Source organism: Crinia signifera, chromosome 1 (genome assembly GCF_055691185.1).
Source record: "Crinia signifera chromosome 1, ASM5569118v1, whole genome shotgun sequence".
Classification (NCBI taxonomy): Eukaryota; Metazoa; Chordata; class Amphibia; order Anura; family Myobatrachidae; genus Crinia; species Crinia signifera.
Genome location: NC_139217.1, coordinates 399,400,948 through 399,416,922, shown reverse-complemented (window position 1 = coordinate 399,416,922; position 15,975 = coordinate 399,400,948). Strand labels below are relative to the sequence as shown.

Genomic DNA, 15,975 nt, shown 5'->3' with positions numbered 1-15,975 from the left:
GGAGCACACGCACTGTTAGGGGTTCCTGATGACTGAAGTTAGGAGACACTGGCATACACAATAGCTTCATTTAAATGAAAAATGTATATGTATATACATTTACTGTATATGCTCCAAAGTTTCTTTCATCCCTGAACTTAAGCCAATACTATTGGACCAGCTAAATTATAACCAACAGCACACATTTAGCTGCGCACCTGCATGGTATCTTCAACACTTTACAGCCATTGCTTTAAACTAGATTTATGCAAATGACCCTATAAGCCAGGCACTGAACAAAGGGTAAAAGACGACAACTTGCATTACCTAGATCACAAGGGAGGTTATTCTGGATGATTCGCTTGGATGCGAAATTGCATCCTTGAGAGTCAACCAGATCCCACCTTGCGAATGGTAATACGTCGGACCACTATTCGCATGGCATGTACGCTCGCTCGGCATGCGAAGGGATGTTTTACATAAACATCCATTCGCAGCCTGCGGTGGGAACACCCACATCATTCGATGGTCGCCGACCATCGAATGATGTGGAACATGCACGCAGATCTAAGGTAGCTCAAAGTAACCTTAGATCTGCGTGCACATTCCGAGAGAATAGGACGGGCAGCTGACATCCGGTGATGTCAGCTGCCTGCCCCCCGCACCATCTGTCCATTATCATGAGACGACCCAGCGTTGGGCTGGCCAGAGAAGGCCCAGCATATGGGAACGCCCAAGAAACGATGGGCATTGCCATATGCTAATGGTCCGCCCCACTCGCTCACAAGGATGGGTGCGTGCAGCCAGTAAACAGTTTGTTCGCTGTAGCCTCAGGCACCCAGTGCATGCACAAGCGCAGGAATGCGTAAACATCGGCCCCGTGCGAACAAACGCGGCCCTGCGAATAGACCAGAATATTCTTTTACATGCAGTCAATGCACTTGGAGAACGTTATATCCGAGTCCCTTCATAAAGTCACTAGTATCTACTTCAATGGCTGCACTCCATATCAGTACAGACCACAAAACAACTAGCAGGCAGGAGTCAGGAGCAGCTTAACCTACGATTAATAGCAGTCACTCCACCGACATACACTGCTTTATTTTACAAGGTAATGCACTTTCAGTATTAGACATTATAATGACCATATATCTGTCAAATTATAAAAAGGACACCAAAATCCTATACTTTATAACCAGATATGGCATATATGCCAGAAAACACATCAGCAATTTCCACCCATTCCCAGAAAACCATGCTATCTGGAAATCCATTACAATCTGTGTAATGGGGTCACTCTAGAGATTGCAGGATGATCGGATAGATATTAATACTGAAAGGAAGAAGGAGAAAAAAATAAATTACAGCACTAAACACTCTTTTGCCTTCTTGACTTCAATCTGTTCTTTGTTAATTAGACTTCTGGCACTTATAATTTAAAAGCTGCAATCCTCAGGGAATCGCAGAGGAATTTTTACTCAAGTCCCCAAAATGAAAAGACACTTTTTCAACTCCATGTTCATTAGAATTTAAATATGCTCTAATATATGGAAACGTACAGATTACGGTCATCATTTACGCAGATCACAAGCCATGCACAACATGTGACATTTCAATTACATTTCCTTTTAATACACAACAAAAAAAGATACAGTACGAAATAGTTATTCCTGCACCATAGTAACGGATATCTATTATATAGTGTAGTTTAGGTATTATGGCTGCCTTTAGCCTCAGATTAGCATTTACCAAAAGCCATTACTTCATTTACAAAGGTTGTAGCACAAAAAATGAATTGGACAGTTTATACCAATTTATTGCAATTTATTATGGCCAATACCATAGAGATGTGTGTGCATACAATATTTATGAGGTACTGTATCTTTATCAGGCTGTCAGTGATTACTAGCTCTGTATGTCACCACCTCATCAATATGTGGCCATCCGAAGAGGTGCCTACCAAAGCAGGTGGAGTTCTTCCCATAAGAACACCACCCCCCCCCCCCCCCCATACATTTTTTTGTATAATAAGTGAATTTCCTTAAAAAAAAAAAAAAAAACCTTCTGCTTTTCTTTCTTTCTTCATATATAACAGCAGAGCTGTCGCTCCCTATGGGGGCTACTCTGAATTGATTGCAAATCTATCAATTATCAAACACTTTACCGGGAGTGTCATAAAAAAAACAAACGTGCAAAGGCATTTTCAGAGGGTTATAGGGCTCCGAACACTTGTGCAAAATTGGGCTGGTTTCAGCCCCTGCGAAGAGCACGAATCCCAGCGCTGTTGCCCGCATTAAAACATTGCATCAATAGCACATTGCACCTTTCGTAAAATAGTATTGACCCCCACAAAATATATCTTTACATTTACTTTCTATGCAAGTACCACTCCATTTGGTGACAGGTTGGTACATAGTACATACTATGCTTGTTGGTGGCAGCAGGATATTGGTGATATAGTGGAAATGTATTCATAAAGAGTCAAGTAGTCAAGTGGATAAGTTGCCCTTAGCAAACAATATGCTTCCAGCTAGCTTTTAAGTACATTCTATAAGATAATAAGTATAAGCTGATTGCTTGCTATGGGAAATTTCTATACATTTTAGAAGGTCTCGTACATCTTAGCCACTACATTTAAAAAAAAAAAAAAAAATTAATAAGGCAAAACCAATCTGTTTTTTTACAATTTGAAAGAATTGCTGATTTAAATCTAGCAGTCTAGAATGTTACATATATCCCAGTGTCTTGAAGCACACACTAGAAAGCTCATCAACACAAAGTATATCTTTCAAATAACATTATCTTGTAACCAGGATGGAGATATAGAACATATGTATTTGTAAGACAAAACAAGAGCACAAATAGCTGGAAACCTTAATAAAACATTAATAACAAATATATTTGAACAAATTATTTTTCAGATCCCCAATGGAAGTCCACATCATCTTGATCACATTACATAGTTTTACCCATTATTTCACCTAGAGTGTTCTGATAAAATTCACAAATCAGTAACAACCCTTTAACACTGTCAGAATAACCAACATTATTGCACATTAAATGCACAGCAAACCGAGTTGAGGCTCAGTCTGAAAGTTGAAATTACCCGGATCGAGTGAATCAACATTTCAACTCGGGCAGCGAGCAGGGTTGAACATGGGGTTCACCTGGGTTGTGGTGCAGTGTGAATGGCTATCCCGGGTTGATCTGACCCATTTACAGCATGGGAAGAGCTGACCCTTGGAGATGAATTCATCCCCAAGCGCCTATACTGCACCCGGGTGAATGAGCTGGGTAAAGCTGCCAGCCAGAGAGGGGTCTCAGCCAGGTCACACAGTTGGAGCCATGTACAAAATCCCGGGAACAACCCCAGGAATGCATTGTAAAAGGGGGAAATAGTAAACGTTACTTGTGCAATATACTGTATGATGGGAGAGACTAGTGTGTAACTTACAGTGTTGGCGAGTTCCAGGTAGCTTCCTCCCACATTGTTAGTAAGACAGGAGCTTTGAGAAAGTAGTCTCTGTAGAGCTGCTTGAGTGGTAGCTTTACCCCCAAACGCTAAAAACTTCTGCATAACAGTATGGTTCTGTGGGTCCGGACTTTGTAGGTCTCGTGCTCCAGAATCATATTCCCAACTCTCCCTAGCCCCAGATAAAGCACCTGCAGATTTAAACAAAAACAATGGTCACTTACATTTCTGCAATATCCTCTACACACCTGGAAGAAGTATATACTGCAGCCATGCATGGTGGTACCCTATTAGCTGCTATATGGTGTCCTCCAGCCATCTATAATAACAATTAGATAAACCCCAGCAGAACTTGCAGCCAGTATGCAGCAATACTTGTAAGTCCACAAACAATTACATGCTGAAGTTAAGTGAATGTGATTGCCCATTTTAAGCCCATGGGCCAGATGCACTAAGCTTCAAACGTGATAAAATGGAGAGTGATAAAAAAAAAAACATCCAATCAGCTCCTACCTGCCATATCACAGGCTGTGTTTGAAAATGTCAGGCAGGAGCTGATTGGTTGGTTGTTTATCACTTTTGAAGCGTCGTGCATATGGCCCCATATATTTTATAAAGGTTGGAAAGATCCCACAAATAAGACTGGGGTATATTTACTAAAGTGTGGGTTTACAGAAATGGAGATGTTGCCCATAGCAACCAATCAATTCTAGCTATTATCTTCTATGGTGATAGATACAGAATTCAAATCTGATTGGTTGCCGTGGGCAACATCTCCACTATGAACCCACACTTTAGAAAACATAGCCCTTTGTATTCTATGTCTGCCTAGCCTACCATAACTCTTTGAGTGCCAAGTGAATTTGTCAAAATAAGTGTGAAAATTGGCAAGGAAACATTTGTATTCATCATAATGACCTGTAATGGTTACCTTGTATAGGAAATACAAAATGTGGTTTCAATTTATATAACAAATGTGAGTGACCCTGGCTCTTTTAGCGGATATTTTGAACATCTATCACAGAGTTGTTGGCACTCAAAGGATTAAGGGGGGTAATGTTGGGTCTGGCCCGACAGCCACGACCCTTTCCCGTTCTTGGTCTACTCAACCGAGAATTTGCAGGCAGGATTCAATGTCCCGCTTGAGGCGGAACGAGAAGGGGGTGTGGACACGAGCTGCGGCCGGGAATAGGCGAGCTGCAGCCGGGAGCTCGTCACTTCCCAGCTGTTCTCGGCAGAACGAGCCCGAATGCTTGTGAAGTCGGGCTTGTTCTGCCGAGATCCCCTGTTGAATGCTGTTGGGGAAGACAGCCCCGCAGCCATCTCCCCCATCGGTAGATTGCTGCGGGAGATGGAATACCCCCTAAAGCTTTTAACCATGAGCATTTTGTGTTTTTTCTTTATTTTAAACTAGCTGACCCGCCCGGCGTTGCCCGGGAAAACCTTGGGGTTTCTTTATTTCCAAAATTGCTGAAAAATGTCATCTTACAGTATGCTGTGACAAAGACCTAAGATTGTAATTTGTTATAGATTCCACCATCATGTTAGAATGTGTTTGCATTGATACTCAATGATGGCAATGAAATCCGGTGTGGTGTTGTTGTTTAAAACACAACGCTCCTGAGTTGAAAACTTGTATGTGTTGATGAATTCCACATCCACTCCTGAGATTTAGCACCTACTGTATGACATATCCTCCAACATCTGAGGGTCAGAAATCGGTACAAAATCAGAAAGGGACATGTCCACACCTCAATTTCTATACTTTCAATGGTACAGTTTCTAGGGTGTGTAATTACAGGCGCTGAGTGCGTGGGGTCCGGGGTGTTCGTTACTTACCGCGCCATAATTAATAAAAAATTCACTGCTCCCTGCCACTGCCACTCCCCTCACCGAACCTGCCTGCAGCAGTCTCTGAGGTCTGGGGATCTGTAAAGCACATGCACCGAACATCTCTACCAAACAGTGGGGCAGCCCCTGAGTGTGGGAGCAGGTCCGCGGGCCTGGCCACATGATGTCATGACGCGACGCACACTATCCGCATCACTGTAATGCACCACTGGGAATGGGTGCAATGGGCCAAATTCTTCCCTACACCCGCCGGGCCAATCCACTGATCCAGCCATCACAATCATCAATGGATGCATTGATAAGGTTTGGAGTTTAAGAAGTTGAAGAATAAGACTGAGAAAAAGAATCGCCATGTTACAAAGTGTACAATTTACTCAATAAATCGTGAAAAAAATGTAAGTGTACATAGAAGTACAATCAAGAAATGAAAGTAGGATTAAAAAATAAGTTCTGATTCAAACTGATAATTGTTTGGATGGGGTGGGTTGTGAAACAAATCTATAGGTGAGGGTATGGATATTGTGGGCATAATTGGTGTTTGTTACACCTACAGGGGGCCCTCAATTGATGGGATTTTCACTACAGTGTCACGGTCACAGTGTCACCATAGGGGGATTCGCAATTGGGGTCCAGTTGGTCTTTTAGGGACCCTTTACAATCCTGTAGGTCTCTTCTCCTTGAGCTTACGGTCTCCCTTAATGATAGTCAATCACTGAGGGAGACCGTAGGCTCCAGGAGAAGAGACCAACGGGATTGTAAAGGGGTCCCTTAAAGACCACCTGAACCCCAATTGGAAATCCCCCTACGGTGACACTGTAGTGAGAATTTCTCATCAACTGGGGACCCCCTGTAGGTGTACCAAACACCAATTATGCCCACAATATCCATACCCCCTCCACCTATAGATTTGTTTCGCAAACCACCGCCATCCAAACAATTATCAGTTTGAATCAGAATTTATTTTTTAATCCTACTTTCATTTCTTGATTGTACTTCTATGTACACATATTTTTTTCACGATTTATTGAGTAAATTGTACACTATAACATGACAAATCTTCATCTCAGTCTTATTCTTCAAATTCTTACACTCATAACATTCAAATAAATGCATGCAGCACTCATGCCCATCGACCAAACATTATCTATGAACCAAAAGAGTCTGGGAAACCCTTAAGGCAGAGCAGTGCCTGATATCCAACTGACTAACAGGGTGAGTGCAGTGTACCCACTTTGTATTGATCAATGGGTGCATTGGCCAGGACAAATATTTCTCAGTGCAACTGGCCGGGGAGCGCAGTGACAGGCTGGAGGACTGGAGAGACGGATATGGGGAACAAAGTAGAAACAGGACATTAGGTACAGTTTTTATTTGCCGGTACAGACGGTTAAATAAACGGCAAATTATTTTTTATGTGTTCTGTGTGTTTGTGTGTGTTGTACTGTTTTTGTGTGTGTGTTGTAATGTATGTGGTTTTGTGTGTTGTATTGTATGTATCTGTCCAATGCGTAAGTGTGTGAGGTGTGCTACGTATATACAGTATGTATGTGTTGTGTCTTTGTGTATCTGTGCAATGTTTAAGTGTGTGTTTTGTGTGTGTCGTACTGTTTTTTGGGTGTGTGTGGTGAATGTGGGTGTGTGTTGTGCTGTTAGAGGTATGTTATGTGCGTGTGTTGTGTGTATCTGCCCTATGTGTAAGTGCGTAAGGTGTGCTATGTATAAATCTGTGTGTGTGTAGTGTGCTGTGTGTATCTGTGTGTTTTGTGTATTGTACTGTTTTTGGGTGTGTGTTGTAGTGAATATGGGTGTGTCTTGTACTGTGAGTGTTGTGTTGTGTGTATCTGCCGAATGTGTAAGCTTGTGAGGTGCGCTACGTATATATGTGTGTGTAGTATGCTTTGCGTATCCTGGCAATGTTTAAGTGTGTGTGTTCTGTGTGTTTGTTGTACTGTTTTTGGGTGTGTGTTGTAGTGTGTATGGATTTGTATTGTACTGCATGTGGTGTGTTGTGTGTGTGTGTATCTGTCCAATGTGTAAGTGTGTGAGGTGCTCTACGTATAAATGTGTGCTATGTGTGCTATGTGTTCGTATGTGGTGTACTGTGTGTGTGTGTGTCTACAATGTGTATGTGTGTGTGTTGTGTGGTCTATGTATATCCTCAATTATTTCCTAATTGTTTAAAGCCTTCACCATAATGTTAGAATGTGTCATTCATACTCAATGACAGCAATGAAATCAGGTGTGGAGTTGTTCCTTTGCAAACGGTTTCCCAGATCATCGATCTTTTCCCCAGAACATCAATGAAGGTAAATTCCAACTTGGTGCTTTTTAAATTTCTAAGTGAAATTTCCCAAAAACGGCTTCGAGGTGTACACCACCGGGTCCAGAGGTATCTTGTTGCCGAATTTGGTGTCTCTGAGTGCCACGGTGTGTCCGCAATGCGACGGACACGCACACACACACACACACACACGCACACAGATTCTTCAACTTATTATATAGATAATAAATAGCTACAGTATAAAAAAAGAGAGACAGAGAACCTACCTAAGCTGTGATCACTACCAGTTGGCCAGGATGTTATTCGGTCACGTAGTTTCTTGTTCTTAATTGAATCATCGGACAAATCTACTTCCTCCTTTCTGATTTCACGAACAAGCTGCATGCGACACTTAGTAAAATCTTGAAACGAGATCTTCCCATTCTCATCAGCCCCCAGCTGATGCATGATTTCAGCCACGGACTCCTCCATGTTCAGCTGGCGGCATACCATTAATAAATCATTCCTGGAAAACAGATTAAATGGGTGTATCACCAACTGTGCCCAAAGGACTGTTGATCCTTTTAGTGCATGCCTTCCCACAAGAGTTCTCATAGATGGTTTATATCCATGGGACCTGCACATCTGTCAGTCTCACAGGGAAGGCAGGCAGCACAGTGTGGCTATACACATTTACTGACAATTTTCTATTTCATTAGATCACTTTCATAACACATTATTAAAATATGTAAATGTCCATTGCAACACATTTTGTGAATAGATTTTTAACTCTAAAGGTGCCCATACACAAGTCACATGTGATCTGTTTCCATCTGATTCTGAAGGATCGGCCCGATATTTCAGATGAAAACTAGTCAAATTGGAGGTGTTTGAAATCAGATTGGATCCGATGCGCGTTCCCGTGCTCATCGGATCGGAGCCGGTAGATCCTATGTGTGCAACACATAAAAACATTGCCATCAGCAGCACGTCGCAGATGCTTTTTAGCACCTGAGATGTATCGCATCCAATTAATTTATATTTGCTAATTTACACCAAATATTGATCTGATTCAGATTTCTCCTCTGTTCTTTCACTTAGTTTCTTTTTTGTAGCATTTTTCCACAGTATCGTATAAGAAATTTATAAATATGAATGTGTACAGTATATATAAAAAAAAAAAAATTATTATTTGGCAAAGCTGGCACTCCACATGTAATGTGAACGACTTGCCCAGGGTGCTATCTGAGGGTATATAAAATACTGTACCAATGGACAAATTGTATATGAAAAAACTGCGGCACTCACAGAACATTTTTTGAAGGAAAACTGAGGACATCTGCAACATCATTCAATAATTCAGTCTAAATGACCTTTATCAAGAGCGTTGATAATCCTAGAAACCCCATCACAAAGAGATAACATCCCATTCATTGCAACAATAAAAGCAGCTGCTAAATACATAAATTGCAATATTTATATCCCTTCGAGCAGAAGCTCCTGCACTACTGTAAGTTGTACTATAAGTAGTACTATGAATCATCCATTTTACGCTCACTGAGGAATACTTGTTCCTCAGCGGAGCAGTTTTAGAAATGCTTCACTAGTCTCAACAAAATTATGCAAAAACTGATATTTGCACCCTCTGAGCAACAAAAGGGGACTGGAAAGAATCCCAACATAGGCTGAAAATTCAGCCTAATGTGTTCTGTGTTCTCTATAGTTATAAAATGATCTAACCTTACAGTGACTGCTTATATAGGTGTAGATACATTACTCCATTTCTCCAATTAAGGGCGGTATTCAATGCCACGGTGAGGATGGCTTATGTTCGGCAAGGAAAAGCTATCCTTGCCGTCAAACCCCCTCGCCGTATTCAATGCAGTGAGTCCACTGCATTTTGTTGCGAGCCCTGCTGTTTTAATGGCCTCACTTGCCATTTCCACCTCGCCAAAGGGAATAAGTGAGGTGGAAAGGGGAGAGAATGGGAGGGAGTTGAATTAGTTGAATTGACGGCGAGCTGTCATAACTCGCCGTCAGAGAATTTTAAACCCCTCTAAAGGTTTCGTAAAACCATTCTGCTGAGATATATATATATATATATATATATATATATATCTTCTATAGACAGTCATGAGGACCGCCAAAGCTGTACAATATAATGCAGATATATACCCAATGTAAACTTAAGCCACCAAACCATCTACACTTCATTATACTTAGCCAACCAGCACCGCCAATCATGTCTGCCACTTTCATGTCAGTTGTAGAATCGAGGAAATTTGTTAGTCTGACTATTCAGGGTTGTATTAACAACAAGTATAGAAATATAACTAAAATGCATTTACATCACATTTATCCACCATGTTTCCTTCTTTATATTTCTGTAACAAATAAGTGAGAGAGTGTAGCTAGGCCTAGGCACACACATATACTGCGAGGAATCCAATGGTGCCACTCTCAGCAACCCTCCCGCCACATGCACCACTACATAAATGCACAAATAGGACTCCAGGTCATAAACCCATTTACCAATCCAACTCTTGAGCTGTCCTTCGTGATTTTGTTCAAGCATCAGCCTTAATAAACGACTCAATCATTTTTGGTAGACCGTTTATAAATATGTCAATTAAGGATTGCAAAGTAGATTGTAATAGCATAATGCACAAATCTGATTGTGCATCAACACTTTCAGAGCTGTAAGAACAATTGTATCTCAAGTATTCATTTACAGTTTCTTATATAGCGCAGCAGATTCCGTTGCACTTTACAATTGTAGACCTTGATAGAACAAAATGGGTAACAGACAGACAGAAATGGAGATAGGAGGGCCCTGTTGCAATCTATAGGGACATAGGAGGGAAACACAAGGAAAGGCACCAGTAATAGTATAGCAGGCACACCAAGTTGCAACTCCATAACAAAAGCTATATAATACATAAGTGCCTCAGAGGGTTATGCGTGTGGAACTTAAATATGATAGGTTTGCCTGAGAGGTGAGTTTTCAAAGAACACTTGAAAGTTTGGAGGCTAGTGGAGTACCAGCTATTGAGTAGTGTTCCTTCTAGGAACTGGGCAGGGCAGTGCTGCGGGGGGGGGGGCAGCATGGGGGGGGGGGGGCAGCATAAGGGGGGGCGGGCCCAGTCCACCAACGTTACGAAAGGGGCAAAGCCCAGTTTGCCGATGTCACAGAAGGAGCATCAGGAAAAGGACGCCACCATCACGAAAGGGTGCGGGCCCAGCCCCGCCGAAGTCACTGCAGGGGAAGTGCCAGGCATCTATGGCAGCGCTGGGCTTCCCCATGCGCACCGGCGGGGACAGGAAGCAGGCTGTTTTAGCATGGCGCTGATAGATGGGCAGGGCGCATTTTGCCCTTTAAAAATCGGGCAGGGTGTAGCGCCCCACTAGAGTGAACACTAAGTGGGAAATTTACTAAGATATGTATTCTACTTCACATGTGATGTTGCTATGGGCAACCAATCAGATCCTGTCTACTATTTCTAGAGGGTGCTAAATAAATAAGAAGTAGATTCTGAATGGTTGCCCACAGCAACAACACATGTGAAGTAGAATATACATCTTAGTAAATTTTCCCCTAAGTGTGTACCAGCTTAATGCCTAATGCACAAGGGATCATGAGCATTTTTGCAGATTTTGGAATATATTTTCATACTTACCTAGTGGTGCCCCGATGTCCACGGCGGCCCTTAGGATCCTCTTCAGCGGCATCTCCGGTCCCAGGGGTGCATTGTACAAGTGCGTGGGCACGACGGTGACTTCACCGATACGCCCACGTACTTATGCAATGCACGCCAGGGACCGGAGATGCCGCTGAAGAGGATCCAGAAGGCTGCTGTGGATGTCGGGGGACAAGGTATGTATGAAAAAAGTGGCGGGGGGGGGGGGGGCACCAAAAATATTCTGAAAAACTACGGTTTTTGGAATACACGGACAAGGTAGACTCGACCTATAAAAGGTGGACATTAAAAAGTTTCAACATTTTCTTCTCTCCCCCCCCCCCCCCCAAAAAAAGAAAGGGATTTGTTCATACTTTACCATCCCATTGGACATAGAGGGGGGAACATAATAGTGCTCTGAGCACTAACCTTGCATGGGGACGCATTACATTTATATGGTGTCCATGTCTACATAAACATTATAAAAAAAACATGTTGACCTTTTCCTTGTGTCGACCTTATACATGGCGATCATTAGTGGTTGAACTTTGGAGTGTCAACCAAGACACTGTGGACCATTCGACCCGTACCGGATCACTCCCAGGCCCCCTTTGGGGGGGGGGTGGGGGGGAGGTGGAGCTGGGATGGCAACTGGGGTGGTCGCGACGGTGAGCCGATGCTGGTGTCTTCAAATGCCTTTTGCAGCATAAGCAAATTAGCTGTATGGTATTGCACAGCTACTTCTCTGTGGCTGTCCTACTGTACTATGAATATTCCCTTTAATACTAACATTTTGGATCACTGCTTTATGTCTGCTGTATCTGTGTTGTGGCCCATTCATCAGGGGAGAAAATAGGGCAACTCACTGTTATCCTGATGTTTGGGCTGGAATCTTTGATACACCAGTTTTGACCCACAAATGTATCAATCAGTAGCTAGGACTTTACAAATTGAACAATATATATACTATTGTAAAGCGCAACGGAATCTGCTGGGCTATATAAGAAACTGTAAATAAAATAAATATATTACTACAAACCATAGAGTAAAAAACCAAAACAAGAAATCCACGTAAATGAACGAGCCCTAAAAACTATTTTTTTGGAAATTTTATAAAGTAAAAGCAAAAATCAGATTAAATGTGGAAACCACATACTGTACCTCACCATATAACCAGCTGGGCTGCACAGCTCCTTCACTTCACACCTCAATGTGATAAATGTAATAACCTCCCAGATTCAGGCACAGAGGGATACATGTATTCCATGAACACTAGCACAAGACAACATAAAAAGGAAGGATTTCTAACACACGTGTGACAGTACCTAATAAACCTTTGCTCTTTACAGTCACATTCAAAGATCATCTAGCAGCACATGCTGTAACGCTGCATTAACACCTAAGTGCTGATTTGCTAGCGGCAACTTAATGAAGGTATTTAAGTCAACCCTCCTGCTGGGAACCTCCCTGGGTTACTAAATCCTCAGGATATAATAGGTGTAGTGATGCAAACATTTACAAATTCCACAACACAAAGGCAGCGGCACATGGAATGCTGACTGTTGAGCAAGCCAATTCGGGAGCAGGTCAAGTCTTAAGGCCCCCATACATTAGTCCGACTTGTCCTAGGGACAAGTCGGACCTGATTTCCCCTGCAGCTCCCTGGGAGGGGGGACACACGATTAGGCACTTGATGTGCCAAGGTTTGCATATGATAAATCGCATGGATTTATCATATGCAGTGCAGTCCCCGGGGAGCTGCAGGAGGAGGGAGCCGTGCGGGGGGACGGCAGTGGGCGGGGGATGCCGGCTAATTGAGAGCCGAGCAGGGAGAGGCAGGAGGAAGCTGTTGCGGTGGGGTGACAGCGGGAGGCGAGTAGGAAGAACTTGATGACGCTGGCTGCGGGGGAGCGCCGCAGCGGCGGGAGCCGGGAGGAACAGATAACTTGGAGAAAAAAAATGCCCATAGAGATGACTAGCAAGCCATTGATTGGCTGAGACCAAAGGTCTCAGCCAATCAATGGCTTGCTAGTCATCTCTATGGGCATTTTTTTTTCAAGTTATCTGTTGTTCCGAGTCCCGGCTCCCGCCGCTGCCCGGCAGCCAGCGTCAGGTCATCAAGTTCTCCCTACTCGCCGCGACAGCTTCCTCCAGCCCGGCGCCATATGCAGCCACCCCCTGCTTGGCTCTCTATAGCCGGCATCCTCCGCCCGCTGCTGTCCCCCACACGGCTCCGGGGCTGGGCTGCGCATAAGATTTGGCAAATCTTATGTGCAGCCCGTCCGACCTCGATCCGATGCGCACGGGACCGCGCATCGGATCGGAGGGGATGTCTACAAGTGCGATCATCCGAATCGGGTGAAATCGTTCCCATATCGCATAGTGTATGGGGGCCTTTAGAACAGGCAGGGTCTTTTAAGAAGGATAAGAAAATATGGTCTGTTTAATCTACATAAGTATAATTGAACGATATGTGTGTGTGTGTGTGTGTGTGTGTGTGTGTTCCACGATAACTCTCGAACACTTTAACGCAGGGATGGGGAACCTTCGGCCCTCCAGCTGTTAAACTACACATCCCAGCATGCCCTGGTACAGTTTTAGCATGGCTAAATAGCAAAACTGTACGGGGAATGCTGGGATATGTAGTTTAACAACAGCTGGAGGGCCAAAGGTTCCCTATCCCTGCTTTAACTAAATGTCTTCAAACTTTGCACACTAAGTTATCATCTTAAGAGACCGTCTAATTTTAAAGATGGGTTTAAATATGGGCAGTACGGATGGTGTAATGGTTAGCATTACCGCCTCACACCACTGAGGTCATGGGTTTGATTCCCACCATGGTCCTAACTGTGCGATGTTTGTCTATTCTCCCCAAGCTTGCGTGGGTTTCCTCTGGTTTCCTCCCACATTCCAAAAATATACTGGTAGGCTAATTGGCTTCCAATTAAATTAACCCTAGAATGTCTGTGTGTGCATGTATATGTGGTAGGGAATATAGATTGTAAGCTCCACTGGGGCAGGGACTGATGTGAATGTTCAAATATTCTCTGCCGATAGTCACATAGTATTCAACTGACACACACACACACACACACACACACACACACACCCCCACTCGCCGTTTCCACCTCGCTGGGTTTTCCCAGCAAGAGCGGCCATCAAAATGTCGAGGCTCGTGGCTAAATGCGTTGAGCAGCTGGTGCGGGGGTTAAACTTAAGGGTGGATTGTTTTTGGCAATCCTTACCGAAATCAAGCCACGCACGCTGGCCCATATCCGTCCGAGCGTGCACGCATATGTAAGTGACTTGAAAGTCACTTTTATATGCGTATACCTTCCACATCTTGCGATGGTTGCCGACCATCGCAAGATGTGGGTGGTTACACGTGGCATACCAATGGATGTTTATGCTAAACATCCATTCGCAGCCTGGGCGGGTTTGGTGGATTTGCAAGACTGCAAATCAACCAGAATAACCCCCATGCAGTTATGCCCTGACTTATTCAATCATGCAAGTAGATGTATCTCTATATAACACCATACTTCATCTATGCTATTGTCAGATGAGCCTATTGGCTGCAGACTACTCTAGTCACACCCACTTGTGAACTTGGTAGATTCAAATAAAAAGGGTATGGCAAATGGTATCCAGATGGCTCACAGACAATATCTTGGTAGAGAGTCGATAGACCGACGCTGACAATAGGTCGACACGTCAATTGAAAGGTCGACATGATTTTTTCACTTTTTTTTTTTTTATGCTGTACCACCCATGTGGACTCTGAAAGGGAACGGTAATGTGTGCTGAACCCAGCACAGGCCCCAAGCATGGTGAATGAAGCACGCCATGCAATGGTTTCCCCCATAGGGCCTTATTCAGATCTGAGCTCAGTAAAAAATTTGTTTGGAAAATGGTGGAACAGATGAAACCTGTGCAGAGAGAGTTAAATTTGGGTGGGGTGTGCTGAAACTGAAATCTAAATTGCAGTGTAAAAATATTGCAGCCAGTACTTACCCTGCACAGAAACAAAATAACTCACCCAAATCTAATACTGGGTACACACCAGAACGACAAGGGTCCAATCCCATCAATCTAGATCCAATTCTGACCGATTGGATGTAGATTGTGTGGTGATTGGGCCCTTTTCTGTCCTGGTGTGGACCGACACCGATCTGATGCGCGGTCCCGCGGGTCGGTCATTATTCAGATCCTACCTGCTGCAAGTAGGATCTGGAAACGAACATACTCCCGGGTGCATGTGGCCATCGGATCGGACCCGCTCACTGTGCACATCGTGAGCAGGTCGTGCCCCACGTGATTGTGAGCGGGTTGGAAGAAACACTGACGACCTGCTCACATCGTGCGCGGGTCATCCTGGTGTGTACCCCGCATAACTCTCTCTATACAGTACGTTACATTTACCCCACCTGCAGTGCACATGGTTTTGCCCATTTTCCAAACAAATTTGTACTGAGCTCTGATCTGAATAAGGCCCAAAGAGTGTACATGAAGCATGGTTAGCATTGCAGCCATATAAGAATCCTGGCACTGGTGTTGTAGTCACTGTGGACATAGTGAGTGGTGACCTCCTGTACGGAACTCTATGTATAGCTTCCCACACATTATCACATTACAGCAGTGCTGTACACTGGGCATTGTCAACCAAGCAAGCTCACTTTTTTTCTTTCGATTTTCAAGTATCTCTGGACCCAGGAATTTTTAGGGGTTTTTTTTTT

The 15,975-nt window shown here is 43.6% G+C and overlaps 1 protein-coding gene across 1 annotated transcript in view; it reads right to left on the bottom strand.

Annotated features, from left to right (window-relative positions):
• The window catches only part of MCC (MCC regulator of Wnt signaling pathway), a 304,884-nt gene that overhangs the window by 274,909 nt on the left and 14,000 nt on the right, over positions 1-15,975 (bottom strand). Inside the window, exons 2-3 of the mRNA XM_083151650.1 lie at positions 7,850-8,088; positions 3,434-3,642 (exon numbers count right to left, since the gene is read on the bottom strand). Of these exons, the coding sequence (XP_083007776.1) occupies positions 3,434-3,642; positions 7,850-8,088 (448 nt within the window). The remainder of the gene's footprint in view (positions 1-3,433; positions 3,643-7,849; positions 8,089-15,975) is intronic.